The sequence below is a fragment of the Rhea pennata genome, chromosome 20 (genome assembly GCF_028389875.1).
Source record: "Rhea pennata isolate bPtePen1 chromosome 20, bPtePen1.pri, whole genome shotgun sequence".
Classification (NCBI taxonomy): domain Eukaryota; kingdom Metazoa; phylum Chordata; class Aves; order Rheiformes; family Rheidae; genus Rhea; species Rhea pennata.
The window spans coordinates 6,782,037-6,807,583 of NC_084682.1; the positions used below are offsets into that span (position 1 = coordinate 6,782,037).

A 25,547-nucleotide genomic window follows, 5' to 3' on the forward strand; every position below is an offset into this window, starting at 1 on the left:
TTAAGATCAGCGCTGGGCTTTTTAGAGCCGAGCGCTTTTCTCCGCCGCTCCCCAGCCGTGCGGCTGCCTTTGCAAGCCACAAGATTCAAGCTTGCAAAGCTTAAAGCCCCAGCATCGCCCACCTCCCGGCCTCTGCACCCCGACTCCTGAGCCTGCGGTCGCACAGGCTTCATGCTTTCCCTGCAACTGCAAAAAGCAAGAAGCAGCCTTTATCAGCGAAAACTAGGTAAAAACAGGGAGGGAGAACAAGGTGGTGCGGTTCCCTCCGTGGAAGACCGGGCTGCTGCTCTCAGCCGCGCGGTGGGATGCTCCTCGCAGCCGGGACTGCCGGGCCGTCAGCCACGCAGCTCGTCTCCTCCGCCTGAGCCTTTTAATTCAATTTGTGATCCAGAGATCTGTTGACATATGTTTTCCTGTTCCCAACTGGTGTCTCAGCTGGAGACATCTGTGAGTCCTGACCTTCGAGGCCGAGCTGCGACTTAAGCCCTTCCTGCTCCCTTTTGCAGTCTCTAGCAGTCTCCGCTGACGTGAGTTTTGGCAGCGCTCGAAGGGGCTGAGCGAGCCCCTGCCCCTGCCGGAGCTGCTCCTCCTGGCTCTAGTGAGTTCTCATGATTTTATCAGGGCTTGATAAGATAAGATAAAATAAAATAAAAAAAAAGCCTTTCCCCACCTCCACAGCTCTTAGGAAAGAGCAAACAGGGACGGGGGTTTGGCAGAAGCCGCGGATGCCAGCCCCGAAGCATGTAGGCTCCTCAGGGTTGTGTCTCGAACTCAGACCTCAAACTCGACCCTTCTTCGGGGAAAAAAAAAATCACAGCCCGGCTCTGCGGGCCGAGGGGACCGACCCGCCGAAGCACGAGCCCCCGGGGAGGCGTGCACCGGCGGCGAAGAGGTGGGTTTTTCTGAGCTGGGCTTGCTCACCGCGGCGCTGCGGGAGCCGCGTGCCGGCATCTCAGAGCAGCAGCCCTCGGCGCGGCAGAGCTGAGCGCCGGGCCCCCCGAAATACCAGCTGGACTGAAAATAAAGGATTTGGGCTGGTTTATGGGGAGCTGTTGGGCATTTGAAGGGAGGGGACGCAAGACTGTGGTGGTTTTCCCCTGTCCTGGCCGGGTGGGACATGGAGGGTGGTCGCAGGGGAGATCCAAAGCCCTGATGTTTTTCCTCCATTTGGCACAAGATGTCAGTGCCGCCCAAGGAACGGCCGCCCGCGCCACCCCGGTGCCGTGCCTCCTTCTCCTGCCCGTCCCTGGGGCCTCCCTCCCTCCCGTCTCCCCTCCCGGAGGGTGCCGGGGTCTGCGAGGCCCCACGGGTGTCCCTCAGGACTGGTGTGGAGCCCAGCAGGCAGGGCCAAGGGGGGCTTTTCCGGACGGAGGAGCCAACGGAGACTGCAGCAGAGCTGCCTCTTGGGAAGCCAGAGCTGATCACGCCAAGGCAGAAAACTTGGCTGCCCTTGGAGGATGTGTGGAAGCTGATATCTGCTCAGAGCCTGTCAACGTGCCACGCACGGTGCTTGGGGCCTATGGAGAGGGCAGGGCAGGGCCCAAGGGGGCTCTGGGGACTCCCGTGTGTGGCCGCATTTGGTGCGGGCTCCTCTGGACCATGCAGATGAGCCCTGCCTGGAGGCAGAGTGCGGGAGCCACCCTTTGGGAACAGGGCTGCCCCAATGTGATCAGTGACCTGTTCTTCTGGAGCCCATCGCTGGACACAACAGCCCCCATGGGAGTCGTGCAGACAGGAGTGCAGGACCACTGACTATGCTCAGGAGGATGGAGAGGGACTGAAGAGCATCTCCTGAACATGTTATCTGCTCCGCAGCACCTCCTGCTACCAGCCACCCCTGGAGGAGCCTCCACCAGCTCTGCCCATCGCCTTTTGCCGGTTCCTTGGCAAGTCTGCTAACCACCTTCTCCTTAACACTGGTGATTCTCTACACCTTCTGGGAGGACACACAAGATAGGTCCAAGTCAGCGATGCCCCATTATCTACACTGCAAGATGGTCTCCTGAAGCTCCTGAGGGTCTACATGTGGCTCACACATGCTTGGTAGGAGCAGAGGCAACAGGCTTGGTGAGGGCTTCAAGTCATGGCACCACCAGGACGCTACGTTTCCCAGCTCCTCTATACCCACCTCTCACTTCCTGTGGCACCTTCATTGCGATGTTGTCCTTCACACCACTTGCCGTCAGGGCTGCCTGAGGGAGTTTGTCGAGTACCAGTGCTCCGCTCCCAGCGTACCTAATTAGCTTTGCTTTCCACCGAGGGAATGCAAAGCAGCCAGGATTGCTAATGGCAGGCATCTCCGATGTTCAATATTCCTGGATGGCAATCAACATAAAAGAGAGGGAGAGCATCTCTCTGAGGATTTGGTGACCTTCAACTGTGTTCTTCAGCGCAGGGAGGATCAGACATGAAATGTTGGGCTCTGTGTGTCGGGGGGGGCAGAGATTAGATACTGAGCACAGGAGAAAAAAGAAAAAGAAAAGGGACAAAGAAGAAAAATATGCAATGAATCAAAAAAAATAAACTCCTCTAAAGTCACATGTGGAAAAGAAAAAAAACCCCTCAAAACAGTGTTGACAAGTCTGGAGGCTTCTGGGACCTTGGATGACCAGAAAAATAACACATCAAAGACCTCACGTATGCTTGAAGACAGATAAAAACTCTGAGCCAAAATGTTCTATGAATATTTAACTACCATCAATATTTAATTAGCAGATAGAGAGAGATTAAGAGCAAAGATATCCATACTCCGTGTGCACTCCATCGCTACCCTGCGCCTACCCCGTCATGTCACTGCCGGGCTCGCGGGGGCTCGTTCCCGCGGCGGGGGCACGGCGCTGCCGCCTGGGTTTTGTGCCTCAGTCTCTTGTTTGTGTTTGCTGGAGGGCGGAAAATGTCCCGGCACAACGGGAATTCCCCCCTTTCCCGGCTCCTGCCTTCACCTGGTGACTGCTGACAGCCCACGAGGCCAGGAGAGGCGAGGCTGAGGTTTGAAAAAGGATGAACGAAGCACGTGGAAGGAGATGCAGGCAAAGGGGCCAGAGCGGGGCTGGACCACGGCTGAGGACGCCGGGTGCGAGAGCGGGTGCCCAGGGCCTGGAAGGAGGGCGCAGCCGGGCTTTGCTCTCACGAGGAGACAAGCCCTCGCTTCCCTTGGCTTTGGGGAGAGCCGCGGGGAAGAGCCAGGACTTTCTTTAAGTGAATCCCTCCATTAAAAAAAAAACCCCAACCCTCTAACTCACAAAACATCACTCTGCAACGGGCCGTGATGCTCTGCAGCACGCGCCTGTCTGTTAAGCTGCTCTAATTTAATAATAACCACTGTTCAATCAGAGATCTGCGATAAGGGCGTTTGGTTTGAGTCCCTGGGTTTCGTGGAGGAATTCAAAGCAGTGGAGGGGGGAAGCAGGAGATTCTGCTCTGATGCCGGGGAAGATACCTCTCCGTGGTGCCCCGGGGAGGACACGGCGCTTCGGAGCCTTCCTCCAGCAGCTGCTTCCCTCCTCCCCAAAGCTTCGGCTCTTTGAAGGCTCCTGAACATGATTAAAAGAGAAGCTTCAAAAAAGAAAGGAGATAAACTGCACTAAAAATCAAGGGAAGGAGTAAAGGGTGGAAGGAAGCGGGGGGGAAAGAGCTTGAAAAAATAGGACCTTTTAATCTGCCTTGCAGCCGGGAACAGCCCCATGACCAATTTCCATGGGAATCAAAGAGACAGCGAGGCCCTTTAATCAGCTTTTTTGATGGAGGTTTTGGGAGCACAGAGGAGGCGGCTGGCCAGGGATGACGGGCTGGGCACACGAGAGGACGGTGGGGAGGCAACGCGGGTCCTGGAGGAGCTCGTGGAGGAGCTCCACGGGCCAGCAGGCGCGGGCCAACTCACGGCTGAGCGCTGCGCGTGAGGCTCGTGTCCCCTGTCCCTCCAGCTCGCCCGTCCTTCCTTGCCCCAGCATCCCTCTCTTTTGGCTGAAATCCCGCTAGGGGACCCTCACAGGCCGCGGGCGACTCGCTAGGATCGGGGCTCGGCGCTCGGGGCGATGCAGGGAGCGGAGGGACCTCTGGGGCCGAGCGCTGAAGCTGAGCGCGGAGCGAAGGCGCCGGCGAGCCCCGGCCTGGGAGCCGTCCAGGGCGCCCGTCAAGCGACTCGTTGAGCGATGAAGGATTTACGGAGCCAGCAATCTGCTCGTGGGTATTTTGCCGGGCAGCAGGGGGGAGGGAGGCTGCATGCCTGGAATAAACGGCTCCCCGTGCGCGGCGCGGGGGGATCTGATGGGGGTGTCAGTCATCTCAGCTTGCCGGTGCCAATCCGCTAAAGAGGAGCCCGCGCAAGTGCCGTTCGCCGGCAGCGGGGGAGCCAGACGGGGGGGGGGGGCAGAACGACCCGCTGCGCTCCTGGCGGCGGGAGGAAACGAGCTGGGTTTATCCGAAAAGCACAGAGCGAAGACACACGGGGATCCCGCTCGCGGCCTCCGCTGCGCCCCGCTCCCCAGGCTCGGCAAAGATGGCATCAGACCGCCATGGGTCTGAGGCTTTCTCATTGCAACGAGCCGATATTTTTGCCCGGCGATGTCCCCCCCACCCCCCTATCCCGAAGGCAGGACGCACGGACAGGGACAGCCCTGCGAAGGGGGATCTCAGCAGCCGCGATCCTGAGCGGGCCGCCAAGCAAACCGCCCCGTCGCACCAGAGCCGGGGCGGGGGGGGGGGGGTGGAAATAAACCTGGTTATTTCGGTGCCAGGGGTCCTGGGGTCCCGCCACGGCTCAGCGCGGGGCCAGCGGCCCCGCTCTGCCCTGCTCCGCGGTATTTCTCTCCCGGGGAGCTGCCTTAGCTGGAGGGGGACTGGAGAGGGCAGTAAAAGCCAAGCCGAGCCCCAGCCGGAGCGGCAGCCGCCATCTCCTCCGCACGCCTGCAGCCCGCAAAGTCCCCGCAGCTCGGCGGGGCCTCGCCGGCCGCAAGCAGACGAAGCCCGGGAGAGGCCGGGACGGTGCTCACCGGGACGGTGCCTGCCGAGACGGTGCTCGCAGGACGGTGCCCACCAAGATGCTGCCCGCCAGGATGGTGCCCACCAAGATGCTGCCTGCTGGGACGGTGCCCTCCAGGACGGTGCCCACCGGGATGCTGCCCGCCGGGATGCTGCCCTCCAGGACAGTGCCTGCAGGGACGCTGCCCGCCGGGACGGTGCCCGCCGGGACGGTGCCCTCCAGGACGGTGCCCGCTGGGACGGTGCCCGCAGGGACGCTGCCCAGGGTCTCGGCCCAGCTCGGGGCTCTCCCCGGGGTCAGCGGCGGCGGAGCGGCAGGCTGGGAGCCGCGCGCAGGCACCTGGGCAGCGGGTCGTGTCTGGAGCGGGGAAACGACCGGACCGAGCCCGGCAGTGCCAACCCCTCCCCATCCCTCCAACGCCCCCAGCTCCTCCGGGCTCTCCGTCCCTCCCCAGCAGGGATTCGGGAGCCGGGGCGGTGCCCAGAGCCAGGGCTGCGTGAGGAGCGGCGGCTGGAAGAACCAGCAGGACGTCGCCGACCGCCACCTTCAACGGGCGTTTCGGAGCGGACGGGCAGGCACCCCGGAGCCGAGCGGAGCGGGAGCGGGGCCACGCCGAGCCCCGGCCCCGGCCGGCGGCGGGGTCAGGCAGCAGCCTGTAAAATCCCCCCCTCGCGCCGCGAGCAGCCCGTTGGCGGGGGAATCGGCGGCCGGGCCCCGCCGGCGCCGCGGCGGGGGCGAGCGGAGGCCGGCCAGGCCTCGGCGGCCGCGGCGGCCTCCGTATCTGGGCCATTCGCCACTCGAGACTTTTAGCGCCCCGAGCAACGGCATGTACTGCTGATGAGTTCTTTCTGCTCCAGTAATTACAGTGAGGAATTTGTCAGAACGAGCTTTCTAAAACCTTCTTGTCTTGTTCTGATTTTACCTGGAGTGTAAAAAGTCATTAGTATGGTAAAACGGAGGCTGTGCTAAGCCAGCAAGCCATCCAGATAACACGGGTTACATCCACTCCACGCTCAGTATGCAAAAAACCAAACCAAAACAAAACCCCCAAACAACAACAACAAAAAAACCCGTCTGGCTTTATTTTTTACCAAGATGGGAGTTTTCCACAGTTGAAATTATCCAGCAGAAGGTGGCAGGGCTTGTGGTGTTTAGAGCACGAAACCCCTCGGCTCCGCTAACCCGCCCTTCCCGAGGCAACGCTTCCCGCGGGATCCCACCGCGGGAAAAACCTGGGAGGGTTCCTCCAAAAGCCGGCCGGATCAGCATCTCCCCGGCGAAGCCTGCTCCAGGGTTATTAGCTCCAGGGACGAGCACAGCAGTGGAAACCGCCGGCGGATAACGCTCCTCGGAAATTACCCCCTGCCACGGCAGTTGCTTTGGTGCAGGGCGGGAAAAAAATAGCTGTCGATCCTCTCCCGGGGGCTGCAGCGGCGGGATAGCTGCGCTCCCGGCTCATCCAAGCTCCCCGGGGCTCCCCGTGTCCGAGCGCGCTCCGGTTTAAGGGCTATTAGCCAGGAAGCCTCGAGGGGGAGGGCGAATTGGAGTGTTTTTTAAAAAAGGAAATACTTCCACCTGGAGGGAAAAAGTCACATTGGGCTCCAATAAAAGCGTTTTGGTTTGGATTTAATCAAATGCTAACTTTTTAGAGGGCCGGAAAGGAAACCCTTTGGTGGGGGTAATTTGGGATTCAGAGTATTTCCAGCATTTTCTCGGGCTCAGTGAAACATCCCTGAAGGCCACTTCAAAGAGAAAAAGTGATTTCAAGGCAGAACGTTGCTTTCTGGCGATGCAATATCCAAGCATTAAATTTCTTCCGTTTTTTTTTTCCGTTTTTGTAATGAACATCTTAGCAAAATTAGATCAAACGCGTGTATGTTTTTGGCAACACCGGTCCGTCCTTTTGGGCCGGCAAACTTGGGGAGGGGGGGGTTAACCTGCGGTGGTCTTCGCCGGAGGCGGGGACACGAGCCAGGCGGCGCGGTGCGGGCGTGGGGGGCCGCCTGGCATTTCTGTGCCCGCACGGGCGTCTGGCCGGCCGCGTCCCCCGGCGAGGCGGCCCCGGCGGCCCCAGTGCCCCCTGCACCCCGATCCCAGCCTGAGAAGCCCCAGCGCCTGAGATTCCTCCTTTTCCCCTGCTTTTTCGCGCCTGTCCCGAGCGGCATCCCGCCGCCCCACTCCGCTCCCGTTTCCCAGCCGCGTGGGGAACGGGTGGTTTCAGGTCGGCTGCGGCAAGCAGGACACCGATTCAAGGTCGGCCGCCAGCGGGGTTGGCCAAAAAGAGGAAAACTAACCCCATTCCGAGGAGCCAAAGCATCCGACCGCGCGTTCCCCAAGGGGGATTCTCTTTCGGAGCTTGCTCAGCTCCAACGGCGAGAGCTCGGCTCGGAGCGCGTGGCGGGAGCGGAGCCCCCGGCGCCGCGCGCCCGTCTGCGGGGTGCCCTCGAATCGGCGTCGCGCACCCCGGCTCGGCACGTCGGTGCTCAGCCCCGTGCCGGCGGGCTTCCGCCGGGGTCTGCGCCGGCTGCGAGCCGGCGGTCATCAAACACAGGTTTTTACTAGCAGGGAAGGGAGCCGCTGCGAGTCTTGCTGGGGTGAGGCACGTGCAAGCTCTCTGGAGGGGCTCGGGGCACCTCAGGCTGGGCGCGGAGCAGTGGGGAAGCGGGGGTTTTCCACCACTCTCTGGCTATTTTGGAAAAGGGAGAAAAGGAATCTGCTCTGGGGTGGGTGGAAACTACTGCCCCTTCCCCCCGCCAGCTCCTCAGATCAGCAGCAGGTTGAAAAGCAGAGGGAAGGGGGGTCAGCGGCTGGCCTGGAAACCCCTCCCCGGCACAGAGCTGCAGGATAACCTCATCCCCCACCCCGCTCCGTGGGTGCACCTGAGCCCCGGCCCTAGCTGGAGCCCACGTACGCATATACCTGTATATAAATATATATTCATATTTGTTCCTTCCACGCTCTGCTTCTCCCTGCAGGGGTGGTGAGAAGGGCCCTCGCCGAGCGAGGGCCAGAGCTGGATTCACCAGGGCATTTCCTGACATGGGACAGGAGGGGAGGAAAAAAAAAAGGCTTGTAAATGTATTTAATCTGTGTTATGAAAATCTATGACGCCCTCAGGCCACTGGAGCTGCCTGGAAGCTGAACGGCAGCGCCAGACTGGGACCTGCTAATGCACTTGATGGGTTTTTTTTCCCCCTTTTAATGCTCTCTCCGCCTCCCCCTCGCCATGGACATCCCTGGAGCAGCCCCCTAATGCGACCAGGCTCCGGCGCTGCCGGGAAAGGGTTCGCCGCTTCGGCCCGTGCCCCGCGGGGAGCGGCGCTCGCCTGCGCTTGTACCAGGGTCCGTGCCGGTTTCCCCAGCCGCGGGAGTCAAAATCCAACCGGGAGTGGTGGTGGTGGTGGTGGGGGGGGAGCAAAGCTCCCTTCCAGGAGCACCGGGTCTTTATAAAAAGCCCCTTGAAGCCGCTTTTGTCGCTGGTCGGCTTGTTGCCCCGGCCAGGCGCGAGCCGTGCAGCGGCGGCGAGGCAGCACAGCTGGCGTGCCCAGATGTTCCCCTTTTCGCCACGGTCCGAGGCCGCCGCCGGGGCGGTTTAACATCCCGGCCAGTCGCTTCCGACCCGGGCGAACACGGGGCCGCAGCGGAGGCTTCAGGCTTAAGTGAAAAATTGTCTGCTTTTTAGTGGGATTAAAAATAGCTCGCTAACTCCCTGGCCGGCGCTGGCCCGCGGGGCTCGCGGCTGAGCCGATAACGCCGGCGCCGGGGAAGGAGGCGACGGAGACGGAGCGGGCACGTCTCGCCGCCCCGGCCGAAAACGGGGCTCCCCGGGCACCAAAGAGGTGGAAAACTGAAATGGAGGTGCAAAAAGTAGCGTTAGCGTGATGATTAATCAAAGATAATTAATTAAGGGGAGAGGGCGGCTTGTTTGGAGGCTGGCGGGGCGCTCGCAGCCCTGCCGGACCCGCTTTCCGCGGGAGGCGGCTTCCTGCCCCGGAGGCCGGTGCCGAGTGCCGGTGCCTGCTCGGGAGCCGAGCGCTTCCCCCGAGCCCGTGCAGCACGTCTCGCCAGCTGCTGGATGGCGAGCGTAAATCTTTCAAGGCTGCAAATGCCTTTTTTTTTATTATTTTATTTTTTTTCCCTCTCTTCTGCGTGAGGAAAATGGATTTATTTTGCCACCCTCTTCAATGTCACTGGTACGGAGAGCCCAGCGCAGGCGCAGGCTGCGCGCCGCAGACCCCCTCGCCCTGCACGGCCTTTCCCTGCCTCGGTTTCCTTGCTGATTCCCTCTTTTTGGTGAGTTTTCCATTTCGCTCCCCGCTGTGGGCCGGGCTGCAGCACCCGCTGCCCCCCCCCGGCACCCGCGAAGGCTCCTTCGTGGCCGGGCAGGAGGAGGAGGAGGGTGGCGGCAGCGAGGACGTGGCGTTAGCGTGACGTTAGCGTGACATTCATCCGTCTGTCTCCGGCACACGCGAAACGCGAGGGTTTGGGGGGCGTTGCGGGAGCCCCCAGTCCCAGGGGGGAATTTGCCTTTAATTTGCTTTTAAAGCCCTGAGCTCCTGGAGCCTGGGGATCGGGAGAGCGTCTCGGGGCTTGGATCTTCCCGCTGCTCCCATCGGAACTTCCCCGTGCGGCTTTTCCCGCATGATCATGCTGTACGTCCACAGCTATTTTTTAAGCGGCCTGGAAAATACTGGGGTCCCCCCCGGCCTCCCGCAGCAGGTATCGGAGAAGCAAGACCAGGCTGGGCCACGCTTGCAGGGTCGACGCGAGGGCTGAGCCGCCAGCGCCTTTTAGCCAAACACTGAAATCATCTTTGGCCAGATACCGTCAAGGTCAGAAATATTTCGTTCAGGAAAGTGCTGAGCTCTAGAAAACGTTGCCAGGAGCCTCGAACGCCGTGAAGTCGTCAGCGCAACCCTTCGCTCCCTGCCCTGCCCCGCAGAGCCTGGCGCGCCACGATCTTTCCTAGTGGAAAAACTTCGGTCTTTCCTGGTTATTTCCCATCCCCTCCCTCCACGTCTGGGCGTTACGGGGGGTGGTGTCGTTTCGGACGGCTCCTGCGCTTGGAGCGGGAGGCTCTCGCGACCCGCGCGCTGTCGCTGTCCCGGCTCCGGCGCTGGCTCGTGTCCCCCGACCCTTCGCGTGGGTTTTAACGCCTGTTTTTGCAGCAAGGGAGCCCGAGTCGCCTTCGGCGAACGCTTTGCTGCAGCTCCTTCCCCGCACCGAGGCCCTGGAGCAAAACAAGCCGCTTTTTTTTGCTGCTTCCCGACACGCTTTGGGCAAGACGCAAATCCTGCTGCCTCCTGCATTGCCCCTTCCCGCTCCGGGGCTCAGCGCCGGGACGGTTCCCGTTCACGGCTGAGACCCCGCGGCCGAGCCTCCTCCGGGCTTGGAGAAGCCGAACGGCACCGAGGGAGCGGCAGCCGGGCCAAGAACCGCAGCAGCCCCCTCCGGCCCAGGGCCGCCTCACCGGCGGCGCCGGAGGGGTTAATCCGCTTTGCGCAAAAAAAAAAAAAACCCAGACGTTTCCCCGAACGCCGCTCGCTCCATGTTACTGAAGGAGCTCCTGAAAAATGCATGCCCCTAAATTGTTTTCCAGGGGGTTATTTCCCCCAGGGGAGGCCAGGCACAGGCTGGAGAAGGGCCGGAGCAGCTGGAATGCCGGGCGGGAGCTGCTAATGGCACGAAGCAGCGGCCTTCGCCCGGCCCCAGCTCCAGACGGGACGGCGCGGGGCTCCCCGGGGACGAGCTGCCCCAGCCATTAGCGGGATCCCATCAGGCCGGAGCGGAGCCGGCGCTGAGCCGCGGGCGTTAGCGGCCGCTTCGGCGTCACCCTGCCCGCGCGGGGCTGGCGGGGGCTCTCGGTGCTGGGGTCGCCCCGCTGCGCCCGCCCGCCCGCCCCGCCGCCGGCCCCGAGGACTCGCGGGCTGCTCGGGAGCGCGGGGGGCTGGAGCAAACGCGGGACGCGGCTCCGCGGCGCTCCGCTCTGGCTCGGCCCCGCCGCGGGGAACCGAGCGTTCGCGCGAGCGGGGGCCGCAGGCTGCTCGACGGCGGGATCCCACCTCCGCTTTTGGACAGCCCCGAGAGCCGAGTCTCCCCGGGGCGCGCGCCGCTGGCCGGGCCAGCCCCCGTCTTCGCCCTCCTCTTCCACCGGTGTCGGCAGCAGCAGCTACGTCTTGTTTGCAGGGCGAGTGACTCAGTGTAAAATCCGGACAGCGTCTTCTCAGGCGTTTTTTCCTGCCCTTAAATCACCGACGAACGAGCCGGAGAGCCTGCAGAGGGTCCCGGCTTGCTGCCGCCGTGGCCGGCCGGCCCGGGGGCTGCCGGGGCCGCGGGGCGCTGCGGGCGCCAGGGCCTGGCCCGGGAGTGTTTTATCCCCCGTAAAACCAGCGTTTAGCCCGGGCAGGGGGGCTGCCGGAGCCGGGGGCTGCCGCGGCGGCAGCAGGCAGGGAGACGGGCTGGATGGACAGACAGAGGATATGTAGGGGTATGTAAATATGCATGTGTGTATATACACACGTACATGTGCATATATATATATATATATGGTATTTGCACGCTGGCTGGGTGCTGCCGGTGTCGGAGCCGGGATCCTGCATCCGACAGACCTTCCCCCCGTTCGGCGCAGCCCGACGTTCCCGTCGGCCGGACCTGGGGCGCGGGACCTCGCTGCCTTACCCGGGCTGGGGCGGAGGCGGCCTCGGGGGGGGAAATGCGGGGTGATTTGGGCCAGATTCCCGCTGCGAGGGGACACCGGCGCTCGCCGTGTCCACCCCAAAAGGAGCTGCCCGAGCCCGCGCGGCCCCTTGTCTGATCAGGCACCGGGGCAGGCCTAAAAGCCTCCGGAGAATTAAACTGCCCGAGCCGAGCCGAGCCGAGCCGAGCCGGGGAGGACTGGGAAACCAAAGCAAATGGCCTTTCCTCCTCCTCCTAAGCGCTTTTTCGCTGTCCGTCTTTCCTTCCTGGCCAGAGAGGCCGGGGAAGGGGGAGGGAGCCGGGGAGCGCCCACGAAACGCCCTTTCCCACCTACCTTTTCCCTCGCCCCCAACCCACAGCTTGGATTTCGCCTCCTCCTGGCTGGAGGGAATGAAAATATTCCCCCGAATCTATGCGGCGTTTTTGTGTTTAAAAAAAGAAAACAGAAAGGAAAGAAAAAAACCTGCTCTCGCTAGCCTTCCTGGCTGCCAAGATAACCACCCCCCGCTAAACAGCGGCTGTAATTAGGTTCCTTGAATCCCCGGCGGTGGAGAAATGTGGCATTCATGAATTTTCTGCGAGGATGCTGGACTGATCCGTTTAAACACGTTATTGAATCGTGCAATGATTGCTCTCCCGGGCGCCGCGCACGAACAGCCCCGGCCGGCCGCCTCCGCGCCACCCTTCCTGCCCCGACGAGGGCAATGCCGAGCTCGGAGCCGGCTTTTATAATTTTCTTTTTTTTTTTTTTTTCCTTTTTTTCTTTTTTTGCTTGGGATTGGAACAAAGGATGAGAATGTCGAAATTTCCCCCCAGGGTAAAAAAATTTGGAAGGGGGGGTGGGAATCACTGCTGTAGGCTGAGACGTTTCCTTTCAAGCCCTTCGCTCCTCTAATAGATCCGTAGGGTTTGATGCTCGTGAGGCCGTTTCATTTCACCCATTCCCCTGCGCCGAGCCCCAACAACTTCAATAACGTTGGCTTGTTATATCAGATAAAATATTTAAGGCACATAATATAGCCTAAAATTAATATTTTAACAGGATGTAGAAGTCGAGGCAAAGCTGAATCCAAACAGTAAAACTGAAATGAAACATTATTTTTTTTTTCCTCTCACAACAACGAAATGGTTTGGCGCGACGGCTTTGATTCGCCCTTCCGTTACTTTTACACGCTATTAAAATATTCATTTTAATATTATAAATATTACATTTAATAACTGCTGTGCTGCTAAGATGTTTGGGGCGCTGGAAAGTCAAAACAATTAGGCGATTCGCCTGCCGGCCGCGACCGCGCACCCCTCTGCGAGCCAGCGCGCACTGAGCTGGGCAATTAGCTAGAATAAGGGTCTTTTTTGCTTTAGAAATAATAACTTCAAATTAATTTATGGTGAGTGCCGGATTTCTATATTTATGGTGCTATCAGAACGACACAAAGCAAATTGGATGATCTAAAGGTATTTTGGGAGCTGCTTTGAAAAGGAGGGAACTGATAAATGGTTTTAATCCTGCTCCGGGGTGATCAGTCCGGCACCAACGCTGAGCTGGAGAGCTGGGCCGGGGGTCAGCGCTCCGGCCGCTAACAGGCGGCCAGTGGCGCAGGGACCCTCTTTTCGGCGGAAATCTTTCCGATTTCCTCCTCTGCCGGCGGGATGCGACTCCTGACAAGTTGCAACCTTTGCAATAAATCACCTGTAGCAGCACGGATGCTGCAGCCGACGCTCGGATGAGGCGGCTCGTTCCGACCTTGCCGGCGTCGTCTTTGGCTAAACCCCCCCCGTGATTTGTCCGCGGTGCCTCCCCGGGCCGGCGGCACGAGCGGCAACCCCTCCGGCGGCGCCCGCCCCGTGCCTTCGGCCCTCGCACGGGAGCGCGGTCGCCCGCTCCTTCCTGCCCCGGCCCCTCCGCCTGCCAAAGCTGGAGCCATAAATAAAATCCAGCCGGGGTAAAAATACTTATTTCTGTAACGGTTGAAAAATATCCTAGTGGCAGTGCCAAGAAACTGCCAGGAACGCTGGGGAAACGCGGGAGGGATTGCACCCAAACACGCCGCTGCGAAAGCTCTCGCCCGTCGGGAAGGAAACGCTCCGGCGCCGGGGCAGGACGCGGCGGGAAGGGAAGCGCAGCCCCGCCGCGGGAGCCCGCGGGAGCCCTCGGGAGCGCCGCGACGGCGGCCGGGGGCGCGCGCCCCTCTCCCCTCCCCTCCCCTCCCCGAGGCAATCAGCAGAGTGGTTAATAAATCAGGAGGTTTTTGCGTCAAGCAGCGCCGCACGCGGCCGTCGCCCGGCGCGCGCGTCTCCGCCGCGGCCGCGGCCTTTTCCGCCTCCGGGGAGCGATGGGTCCCCTTTGCCCAGGACGCCGGGACTGGGGCTTTGGGGGCCCCCGGGGCGGCAGCACCCGGGAGGGCTTTGCCCGTCCCCGTCTCTGGTTCTGGGCATCTCCCTTACCCCCACCCCGAGCATCGCTTGCGAAGCACCGCCCGGCTGCGCCGTGTCCCGTGACGCCCAAAGGCGCTGGGGCGCGTGGGGGGCTCGGCACGGGGTGCCCCCCCCCCAGGCGCTGCAACGAGCCGGCCGTTCTCAGAGGCGTCGTCGGCTCCCGTCTCTGCTCAAGGTCAATAACATTAATTGCCATGAATTATTTTGGCATTAATGGAGATGTCATATGCACTTCCACTATAAACGAGGCTTCCAGGATGAACGCGCTGGGCGGCATTTCCCAGTGCGGGGAGACGGGAAACTGCGCCGCAGCGGAGCGGGAAGGGCGAGGGGCCGGAGGGGCCGTGCGGGGTCCCGGGGGAGGGCAGGGAAACCCACGCGTGGCGCGGGCACGCAGCCGGGAGACGCACGCACCGCGCGGTGGGCTCGCTGGCGGGGCGCGCAGCGCAGAGCCGCGCAGAGCCGCGCATTGCCGCGCAGCGCCGCGCAGAGCCGTGGCCCGGCCTGCGCTTTGCGGCTCCGGCCCTTCCCGCAGCGCCGGCCTAACCCTGCGCCCCCCCCGCCCCCCCGCGCCCCGGGCGCTCCCGCACCCCTCCGCGCCGGGCGCGGGCAGCGCAGCCGTCCCGGGGCGCAGCTTCAAAAGCGCTGGTGCTGCCCCCCCCCCCGAGCCCATCCCGGCAGCCACGGCGGGATGGGGATGGGGATGGGGATGGGGATGGGGATGGGGCCCCCCCGCCCCCTCCCCGCCCGCCCGGAGCAGCCCGTATTCCCGTTACCTTCCGGCGTTAGCAGCGGCGGGGCCGGGCATTGCCCCGGGCTCCTCAGCAATGAGAGCGCCGGGGGTGGGGGGGAGCGGGGGGCACAGCGGGCCTTGCAGCCTCCCACCTCCCCCCCGCACGCCGGGGCCCTGGGGGGGGGGCGGGGGTCGGCTGGGAGCCTGCGCGGCGGGGGGAGGCTGGGGAAGGGGGCTGCGTTGCGTTGCACTGCGTTTAATTGCCTCGCGTTGCACCGGCGGGGAGCGCGGCTCGGCTCCGCTCCCTCCTCCTCCTCGCCCAAGGAGGAGAAGGAGGGAGGAGGAGGAGGAGGAGGAGGAGGAAGGCACCTCCCCCTCCCGCCCTCCCCGCGCTGGCACCCACCGGAGCCCGATGCGGCTCCGGCCGGGCGAGCGGCCACGGGAGCGCCCAGCGGCGGGGCCCCCCCGCGACGGGCAGGGCCGACGGGCTGCAGGCGGGGGGGCGGGGGGGGGGAAGAAGGGGGCAAAGCCCCCCCTAAACTTGCCGCTTTCCCCAGGGTTTTTGCACCCCCTCCCGCCTTTATTTTCCTTTGCAAGCGGGAGGAGGGGGCACCTCTCTCCTTACCCTGGGGGGGGGGGGGTCGTAGCGGCGGCGACGGCGGGGAGCCCCCCCGCCCCTCTGCACGCTGACGGCCGCCGTCGCCCGCTTGGAGCCCTCGCGGGGGACCGGGGGGGAGCGGCTCCCCCCGGCTGGGGCGCTCCGCCCGCCCCGCGCCCCCAAACTTTGCCTTCGGATGCAGGGACTCTTCCGCTCGCCTCCGCCGCGGTTTTCTTCCCGCTGATTAATTGCATCTGCCTGGGATTAATTACTCACCCTCCTGCTTTGGGTTTTTTCTTCCCTGTTGTTCGTTTGTTTTACCTTTTTTTTTTTTTTTTTTTTTTTTTTAATTGAGAGGAGTGCTTTCATTCTTATGTTTTTGGAAAAGCCGCTTGGAGCTTTTTTTGCTTTTTTGTGCATAGGGGTGCTGGCGACCTGCTAGCCCTGCAGCATCATCCTTGATCAGCACATCCTTTTTTTTTGGGAGGGGGGGGTGAGGAGGAAGTTACACGTGCTTTTCTAACCCCCGGATCCTGGAGGAGGAAGAGGAGGAGGAGGGGGAACCCAGCCCCCCCTTCCCCCCGCCGCCGCCTCGGTGCACCCCAGATGCTGTAGTTTGCCTGCAGGCACTGGGGGGGTTGCGGCAGGCTTGGGGTGCGGGCTGCGGAGGGGTGGGGGGGCTGGAAATGGGGTACCGTGCTCGCTGAGCTGGGGGAGGCCGAGAGCTGAGCCCCCCAACCTGAGCCGGTCCCCCCCTCCCCCCCAAGAAATTCTGCCAGTGGCTGCTGCTCCCGGCTTGCACGTGGTTGGATTTAGGGGATTTTTGTGATTTTTTTTTTTTTTGGTGCTCAGTTTGGATTTTTTCTCCCCACCGGGGGTGGCCCCAGGCCTTGCCCCCCCTCCCCCCCGCCCGTTGCGGCCCCCTCGGCGCCCCGCACCGCAATGGCCTCGCTGGGGAGGATGCACCCGGGACCGGCCGCGCTGCTCTGCTGCCTCTGCTCGCTGCTCGTCGCCGGTAAGACACTGCCGGGGGGGGGGATGTCTGCGTGTCTGGGGGGGCTCTGCACCCCGCGGCCCCGGCCCCTGCAGCCCCCCGGCCCCTGTCACCCCCCTCCACCTCGCTGCCCCCCTCCAGCAAAACGGGTGAAGATTAGAGTTTATTCCAGGCTTAATAAAATGACAGATTGTGCTTCTGAGCGCTCCTGATGGGCTGTTTCCGCGGGCAGGGAGGGGGGAAGGAGGGAGCAAGATGGGGAAGGGCCTGGGGCTGGGGGGCTCGGATCCGGAGAGCCCTCCCCTCCGCACCCCAAACTGCCCATGTCTCTTGCTTCCTTAATACAGAGATGGATTTAGTGTAAGGATCAAAGTCTTTATCTGCTATTATCCGCTGGCTTATCCCGCAGACCCGGGGGCGCTTTCGGAGCGGGGCTGGGGCGGGGGCGAGCTGGCGCCGGGGCTTCGTTTCGGGGTGCGCGGGGAGGGCTGCGGCCCGCCCGATCCCCGCGCTTGGCCCCCCCCCGCCTGCCGGGCCCTTCACGGAGGGGGCTTCTCGCTCGCAGAGCTGCCTGCTGCCCCCCAGCTCCCGCCGTGGCCTGAGGAAGAGGAGGAGGTGGGGGGGCCCCGCTCTCCTGCGCTCACTTTCCCTGAGTTGCATTTCAAATCGCTGCCTCTACCCGTGCGATGCGGCAGGGCCGGCGGCGACACCCGCCTCGGCCCCCTGCCAGCCCACCCATCCGCCGCCGGAGCGGTGCTGGGCCCGGATCCGCCTGGATCCGGGAGCCCGCCGGAGCCACGCGCCAGCTGAGCGGGGTCCCGGGGGTGGGGGGATCCTCCGAACCGCAGCGAGGAGCGGGCAAAGCCGGGGCTGAGCCGGGCCGACCAACACCGCAACTTTATTTAGGGTCTTGCGGTGTGGCGGATGCTCCCCCCGCCTCCCCTCCCCGTTATCCTCCAGACAAGTTGCTCGTCGGCTCCGTCGTCGCGGCGGGGTTGCGCTCGGCTCCGCGGGAACAACAGGTAACGGGATTCCCGGGAAACAGGGTCGCGCTCGCGCTCTCTTGCGTTCGCCTTCGCGAGACTCGGGCAGGTGGGTCGCGCTGCCCCGTCGCGGCGGAGCTCCCGAAGGCGTCTGTCGGCTCCGCCGGCGGGCAGGCAGGGGGAGACGGGAAATCTCGTTATGCAAACGATTAATCAGAAATTGCTCGCCCGCGCTGGCAGGCTGCGGGCGGAGGGGACAGAGGCGTCCCCCGCTCCCCGCGCCCTCCCGGGGCTCCCGACGGGGCCCCACTCCCGTGGTGGGATGCGGCGGCCCCCTCCCTCCTCCTTGGGGGGCTGCGGCCCACCACGGTTTGGGGGTCCCTGCGGCGGCTAGGAAAAAGGGGGAGCCGAGGGCTCATCGCGGGGTTTTGGGGACGCGGCCGGAGCAGAGGGTTTTGCTGGTGCGGCGAGGGACAAGGCGCCTGCCCCAGCCGAGGGACCAGCATTGCCACGCCGGAGGGGCCGCGGGGGCGTTTGCTGGGAGTTTCGGGCTCTTTGGGGGATGCAGAGCTGCCCTCGCCAGCCGCTTTGGCCTTTCCTGGGCAAACGAAGGTCTCGGGCGAGCTGGAGAAGGAGGCTGAAAGCTCCTGATGCACCCGGCCTTCCTTACAAATCACTTGGGCTGGCCGCTGAGGTCGGCTCGTGGCTAATCAGCGCTTTTCTCTCCCGGTTGGGTGGTTTTCTTTTCTTTTCTTCCCCCCCCGCCTTTTCTCTCTCCTTTTTTTAATAGCAATCCTTAGTAACAACTTCGCGCCCTTTGTGTTTTCCTGCCAGCTCCGGGAGCCCCGGGAGCTGCTTGGCTGCCTTCCCCGCATCAGCTGCTTTCAGAAAGGGGCTTTTTTGGCATCTCCGGCTGGAAAAGGAGCCCGGCGTGGCGCTGGCCCCGGGGGCTGCACAAGGCCCTTCCGGAGTGACGTCGCGCGGGAACGGGCCCCGGCGTCCGGGGCCGCGGCTTGGCGGCGGTTGGTGGCCGCGGCTGGGCTGCTGGGAGCAGGGCAGTTTGCCCCTGCGCTGCGGGTTGCATCCGTCTGTGCTGCCTGTTGAGCCTCTTCCTAGCCGCCGTGCCTCGGTTTCCCCTCTGCTTGAGGCAGCACCTTTGGGCAGGGGGGTGCAGGACGAGGCCCGGGCCCTGGCGGCCCGCGTGCAGCTCCGTCCCGCTGCAATGCCAGCGGCTGTGCCGCGTCTCCGTTCCGGCTCGGAGCATCTCCGGGCTGGGAGGGCCGCGGCGGTTGTCCGTGGGCACCGGTTGCCCTTGCGCCGGCCGGCCCGGCATGCAGCAATGCTCTGGGATTCGGGGCTGTGATTGCGGCTTATTCGGAGGCAAATCTGCAGGGGATGGTGGGGGAATCGCTATTCCTGCCGGGCGAGCACAGCGGAGCTCGGGATTTTTTTTTTCCAGGCCAGCAGGTGGAGATGTGCTATAAACTTGGTGGCCGAAACCCCGCGGGTGAAAATGCACCGGGCGTTTACTCATTTAGCAGCAGCCGTCCCAGGCACCGCTCGCTCCAGCCTGGAGCGCCGAGGGCAGAGCATCCCCTGGCCCGTCCCGGAGGAGGCAGGAGCGGGTTGCTGCATCGGGTGGGATCCGGCCTCCTCCTTGCCCCAGGCTGGGACCTCGTGGCTGTGTGTGGTCCGTGGTGCCGTGCGGGTCCGGGAGGCCTCGGGTGTCCCCAGGGGCCGTGCTGGGATGGCAGGGCAGCGGGTCCCCCCATGCAGCACCCACTGCTGCTGCCTACAGCTGCATGTCCTGGTCCCCCCACAAATCCAAGGAGCAGCGAATGGGAAGGGGGTCACGCAAGGGCACCCTGGAGCTAAAAGCCAGAGGTCTCTGGCTTTCGGCTCCAGGGTGCCCTTGCCTGACCCCAGCTCTTTTCTGCATCCCCCCTAGCTGGATAGGAGAGAGAGAGAGAGGAAAAAAGATGAGAGACGTTATTGGCAGCACAGTAGAAATTCTCCAAGCAATAATTTTTGTCCGGGGAGCCTTGAATTTCTAATGTGAGTTTAAATCCGAGGTTGAATCGTTGCCTGCCTTCGTGTTCGTTTTTGCAGCCTAGCAACAAGTTGGTCCTTTTAAAGACAAAGTGAACATTAGAGTCGCGGGTGTGTTTAAAGATGCTTTAGGTGCCTTGATGCGCTCCGCAGGAGCTGCGTTCTCGCACATGCGTGTCTGTGCATGCGCATGGTTGTGTGCACGCCTGTGCGTGCACGGGGCTGGGCACACCTGCGGGTGTGTGCCGGAGTCCTTTCTCCGGGGACCAAGTGACCATTTTGCAGCCACGTGCATGCCTGCACCGCTTTCCCCCTCGGGCTCTGCACTTGGTTTTTGGCAGCGAGGGCTTTTTGCTAGGCTGTCTTTGGCATTTGACATCGCCTCCGTGCAGGTTTGCAGCACTCCCCTCTGAATCTTGCTCTGCCAAAACTAGCCGCAGCCCCACGCCGCTCCGTCACCCTGCGCGATGAAGCCCTCAGTGGAAATGGGGCAGGGACAGTGGGTGCCCTGCTGGCTACCAGCGCCGTGTGTTGGCTGTGATAAGACCATGCCTCTTCCAGGGGCATCTGTTGACCCTGCAGCTGATGAATCAGGAGATGAAGCCCCTCTGGCCCAGTTCATCCCACCTGATGCCAAACTCACCAGCCGTCCTGGTCCTGCGGGATTTGGCATCCGTTCGTGTCCCCAGCAGGAGCTGGGTGCGGGCCATTGCCTCCTTGCAGCCTCCCTACGTGCTGCTCGCTGGGAGTGACCTTTCCAGCTCCAGCTGCCTGGGGGCACCCTTGGGTGCCCTGGGGGAAGCTGGCCCATGCTTTTTCCCCAGTGGTGCCATCTCCTGGCAGCTGAGCTGGCCTAGGAGCAGCCACATGGCAGGAGGGGTTTGGACCCGGCCTCAAACCAGCCACCCTGGCAAGCCCGTGGGAAGGCAGGGAGACAGGAGGAAGGGTCCCATGGGGAAACCACAGCAATTGCCCCCAGCGCGCTGGATGATTTTGGAAACTTGGCCGTTTCTTACTACTACTATTTTTATTCATCCCATTGTGACCAAATTCTGAGTTCCCTCCTCGCTCCGGCTCACTACAGGAGGCTGTTAAAAAAGAGGAGGAAAGGGAAAAACAAAAGAAGCCCAATCCCTGCACAACATTGACATTGCACGGGAGCATCTCTGCACCCTTGGGGGACCTGGTTTCTCCCTTGGTGTCCACCTCCTTCCAATCCCCCTTGGAACAGGGCACCCAGCATCACAAGCAGGGTTAAATGGAGGGACTGGATGGATGTGGCCTATTCCTGGCAAATCCGAGGAGACAAATGGTGAGGGAAAGATTGTTTTCATGCCATAACCTGATTTTCAGCTCCTGTAATTGCATCACCAAAATAGCATGAAATTGGAGGGTGGAGGAATCTGCTAACGGCTGGTGCGTTCCCCTCCTGCACGCGCGGCGCTCGCTGCTGCCGCCGTACCACCGTCCCATCCGTCTGCAAAAGGTCGCTCTTGCTAATCTAATCGGAGGCCGTTATTATTAAATACATGGCTCTGCTAACGAGTGACCACCTAGAGAGCGGGGCAGACGGGCTGGAGACCGAGGCGCCAGCGGTGACTTCCCAAGCGGTGGTGGGGCCTCTCGGCCGATTCCGGCCAACGGGCGGTGGGTCGGAGACCCGCGCTGCCGGTGGGGTGCAGCCCGGCCCGGGGGGTTTCCCAACCATCGCGTCTTCCCCCAAACCATCCCCGTTTGGAGACGCGGAGGCTGCTTTCTCCACGACCGCTGCCTCGGGTTTTGTCAAGCTGTTGCTCGACTTGTTGCTGCCGGTAGCTGGGCTCGCCCGGCGCGGCGCGACGTGCCACGTTTCCGCTCGTGACCCCGGTGCCTGTTTCACCCGCCCCTGTTGGGATAAAAAGCCCGTAGCTAGCTGGTGTGTTCTCCCTGGGAAGATGCTGTAATCGAGGCAATTCTCGATTTTCTTCCTAGACGAAGTTACCGTCCGCTGCCCGGGAGCGGTTCCCGCTGCTTGGGCAGTGTTTGCCATCTCTGGATTTTCAGTAGCTCCTCTAGAAAGGCAACGCGGCTCCGGCCGAGGCTCTGGCGGTCGGGGAAAGGCCCCGGCTTGCTGGTTCTTGCCCCTGGCCCATCTGCGAGCTGGGAGAGGGGAGGACGAGGACGTTTCTCACCCTCAGGATGCCAAAAATGGGACTGGCTTGCGTGGGGAGCTGCCCAGACCCTGCAGGTCTTCAGCTTCCTCTCTGCTGCTAGGTCTAGCAGAGCCAGCAGTCCCTCGCAGGCCTAGCAAAAGTCAAGAAATAATTCCTTAAAAAAAAAGAAAAGCTACTTTTTTTCCATCTTAAAAATTAATAAGATTGAAAATGCAATACCCTCTGCTGACAGCTATGCTGTGACTGTTGGATACACTCCTCTCCGGGTGCCAGCTAAATTAAAAAAGGAAAGGGAACATATCCAAGTCATGCATGTTTCATGCCGTGGCAGCTTTAGCAGGCAGCGAACTGCTGAGCTGGTAAAGTCACCGGCTAAGCGCACGTCCCCGGGGCTGGCACGGGGGCTTCGGGCGGCCGGCGCCGGGAGGTGAAATCCCGCAGGTTTGTCCTGCCCGGCGTCTCCCCGAGAGGCTGGACGTGATTGCGGCACAGCAGCTTCGGTGGCGCGGAGAGGCGGCCGAGGCCGGGGGGAGCCGGCGCCTCGGAGCGCCGCGGGAAGGGCGGAGGGTCTCGGCGCTGCCGGGATCTGCACGGGCGCTGCGAGGCTGCTTGCAGGGAGCTCGCCCAGCCCGCGCCGTGCCGTGCCGTGCCATGCTGCGCGTTCCCCAAGCCGGGCAGAGGCACGTGGCTGGGGGCTCGTCACCCCCGAAAGCCCGTGGACGTTCGCGGTCGGGCACTTTCTCTTCCCCCTCCCTTCAATTCATTTCGTCTTCCTTTTTTTTTTCCTTCCTCCTCCTAAAAGGCCCTTTGCTCCTCGTCCCCCCGACCTGTCCCTTGGCATGATTTGTGGAAATTGCTCTGAAGCAGCTGCCGAGGAAAAGCCATGCCTGCTCCGGGAATTTACGGCGGGCTGCGCCTGTGCACGGCACCTCCCGTTTAGGCCTTATTTATTTATTCCTTTAGGTTTCTTTCTTTCTTCCCCCATTTTAATAATTTCCCGGGGGAAACGCAGGCTGCGGCGCTGCAGGCCTGACGTGCCTGGCCTGGTGCGGGGACGCCGGGCTTTGCAGCGGGGCCGGGCTGCACCCATGGGTGCTGCCCTCGGGCCCGAGGGCTCTTGCGCCGGGATGCTCTAGCAGAGGCTGGTTTGGGGCAGAGACGCCTCTTCGTTGGCTGCTGGGAGGGGATTTTTGACCGTGCTCAGCCCTAAAGTGAGGCTTTTGCTGGTGCCAAAGGGGAAACAGCGATGCCTGTAGCGGGCCCCGAAGCCGGACGCGGTGCAGGCGCACAACCCTGTATCAGACACCGGAGAATCCACACAGTGCCAGCGCTGCATCGCACGGGAAGCGCTAATCCGCTTTTCCTGGCCAACACCAACTCGATTCGCGCCCTGGGATGGTTCGGGAAGCCCCAGCCGGGTCTCCCGTCCAGGGGATCGCTCCAGCCCTTTCCACCGCGGGGTTTTCCGGGGTGGGGGGTGGCGCAGAGCCGGCGTTTCCCTGCCGCCCCTCCGGGACCCGGGGCAGGGCCCGGAGCGTCCCATAGCTCCCCGCGGGTGCAGCCGGCGTGTCTCACCGCCGCGAGCCGGCGGAAGGTAATTTTACATTTGTAACAATTATTCACTTAATTGAGCCCCAATTAGCTCGGCCTGGCGAGGGAAGCGCTCGCCGCAGCAGCAGCGTCGAGCTCGTTGTCTTTTATGTTGCAGAAAACAAGTTTCCAAGCGTGTGGCTCATGCCTCGGTTTTGTCCCTCGGCCCGGCCGGGTGCCTGAATTCTGGGTGGCTGGAAAAGAAATCCCACCCGGGGCTTAAACCGGTGCCAGAGCCGCCGCTGGGGAGCTCTGGCGAAGAGCGCTGCTCCCTCCCCGCCTTTCCCCCTGGCTGCCTCCGGCGGGACCCGGACCGGGACCGGGAAGGGTTTGAACCTCTTGCGGAGACCCCAGAGACTCCCTGCTCCCTCCCTTTGCATCCCTCCCCTCGCTCGTCTGATTTTCCAGCGCTTTTCCAGTTGATCTCTGGGATGGCAGCTGGGATAAGTGGGGATATATGCTGCAGGAGCCCCCCGCTGCATCCTGCAGGATAAGCCGGGATAAAGATCCCCCCCGGAGCGCGGCTGAAGCGATCCCTGAGGCAAACAGCTGGGGATGTGGATCAACTAGAGCTCGGCGCTGCTGGATAACGGGGCAAGGGGAAGGAGAGGAGGCGCCGGCGGCGCGTTTTGGCCTCCGAGGGAGGGGTGGCTCGGTTGGGGGGTGGCCGGAGGGGACCACGAGAAGAGGGGAAGGCGGCCGGGAGCGTGGTGGGATGGTGGTGCCCTCCTCCGGGGCTGGGAAACAGCCACGGGAAAGCCCTGCGAAGGAGAAGAGGGGCTGCTCCGGCCTTAGGGATGCGTCCGGTCTCCTGGTGCTGTCGAGGAGAATCGAGGTGGAACAGAATAGTGAAATCTGGTGTTAGAAGGCTCCTGCCCTGTCCCCGCGTGCCCCGGGCCCGGCAGCGCCGGCGGACGCAAGAGGCTCAGCCCCAGCTGGCTGAGTGGCTGCGGCCGGCGCGGGGGCACATCTGGCTTGGCAGATGTGGCCGGCCCGGGGGGCCCTCGCAGCCCGTGGTGCGTCTCTGCCTCCTCCTCCGCTGCCCTCCCGCCCTGCGGCTTGCGCCGAGGGAGCTGAGAGGGTTAGCAAGGATGGGGAGAGGTGGAAATCCCACCCCGGCCCGCGGCTCGGGTGGTCCTCACCTGCGGCCGGTACGGGGAGCTCCCGGGGGGCCGGAGCAGGGCCGAGCATGGAGACCTGCTTTTCGGTGCCGGAGCCGAGCTGTGGAGGGCGGACGGGCCATATGGTCCTCCCTGCCCCGGCCTAATAAACCCCGGGAATGCGGGTCAGGCGCCTGCAAATCCTGTTCGCCTCCACGAGCTGATGCAGGCCAGGACTTAACCCCGTCTCTGCCCCCAGCCCCAGCCAGATGTGGGGGGGGGACAAGAGCCATGCCCCCTGCCCGGGTGGCCTGGAAATCAGAGCAGGGGCTGGCGGCGGGGCGGCAGGGTCCCGCGAGAGCGTCCATGCACCCCTCCGTCCGTCCCCTACCCTTCCTCTGCCTCTAGCTCTCCCCTTGCTGCTCGGCTGCTCTGCCCAGCTGCTCTTCTCCATCCTTCCACCCATCCGTACACCATGCGCGCTTCTGTCCGTGCATCCATCCATCCATGCATCCATCCATGTACCTGTGTATCCATCCTCTGCCCCGTCTGCTGGTTCATCTATCCTTATCCACCCTGTCTTTCTTTCGTGCTGTCTATCCATCCATCCATGCATGCATCCATCTATCTCCTTCCTCCAGCTTTTCCTCCCTCCGTCCCTCTGCCCGCCAGCTGGCCGTGGCGGTCTCTCCGTGGCCATGGCAGTCTCTCCGTGGCCGTGGCGGTCTCTCCGTGGCCGTGGCGGTCTCTTCATGGCCATGGCGGTCTCTCCGTGCTCCCCAAAGGGAATGTCCTTGTGGGGCCCCATGGTAGTGAGGGGACTGCAGGTCTCTGCCCCAAACCGTGCGCCCAAGCCCTGGCACATCCCTCCCTCCGCGGCGGGGTGGCTCCGGGAGCCGCTGCCGGGCCGCGACGCCGGCAGCGCCTCCGTCCACCTGGGGCCGGCCGGGCTGCAGGCTGCTCGGTCGGACCCTCTCCGGGCAGGAGTGGTTTACGGCCGAGGAGCGGAGGCGCCTGTCCCGCTCCCCCCTCCAGGCGACAGATTAGACCATCGTTTAAATGCGTTTTGTCTGTGGAAGGAAACAGCCTCTTTGGGTGCCGGCAGCCCAGCTCGCGCTGAGCTGATCTGCACCGCACTCGGCTCGGCCCTGCCGCCTCCTCTCTCCGAGCCGGCGGCGCCGCTCCGTCCGTGCTAGTTGCGGCTCGGTGGCGGAGCCGCATCCCGCGCGCGGGG

The 25,547-nt window shown here is 63.0% G+C and overlaps 1 protein-coding gene across 2 annotated transcripts in view; it reads left to right on the plus strand.

Moving 5' to 3' along the window:
- Positions 1-16,383: 16,383 nt before the first annotated feature.
- Positions 16,384-25,547, plus strand: part of TMEM132E (transmembrane protein 132E) — a 29,948-nt gene continuing 20,784 nt past the window's right edge. Inside the window, exon 1 of one of the 2 annotated variants that reach the window (XM_062592373.1) lies at positions 16,384-16,459. Coding sequence is in view for 1 of the 2 variants with exons in the window: in XM_062592371.1 (XP_062448355.1) it covers positions 16,405-16,459 (55 nt within the window). In the remaining variant the exon portion in view is untranslated. The remainder of the gene's footprint in view (positions 16,460-25,547) is intronic. The other variant, XM_062592371.1, reaches the window with a different exon arrangement.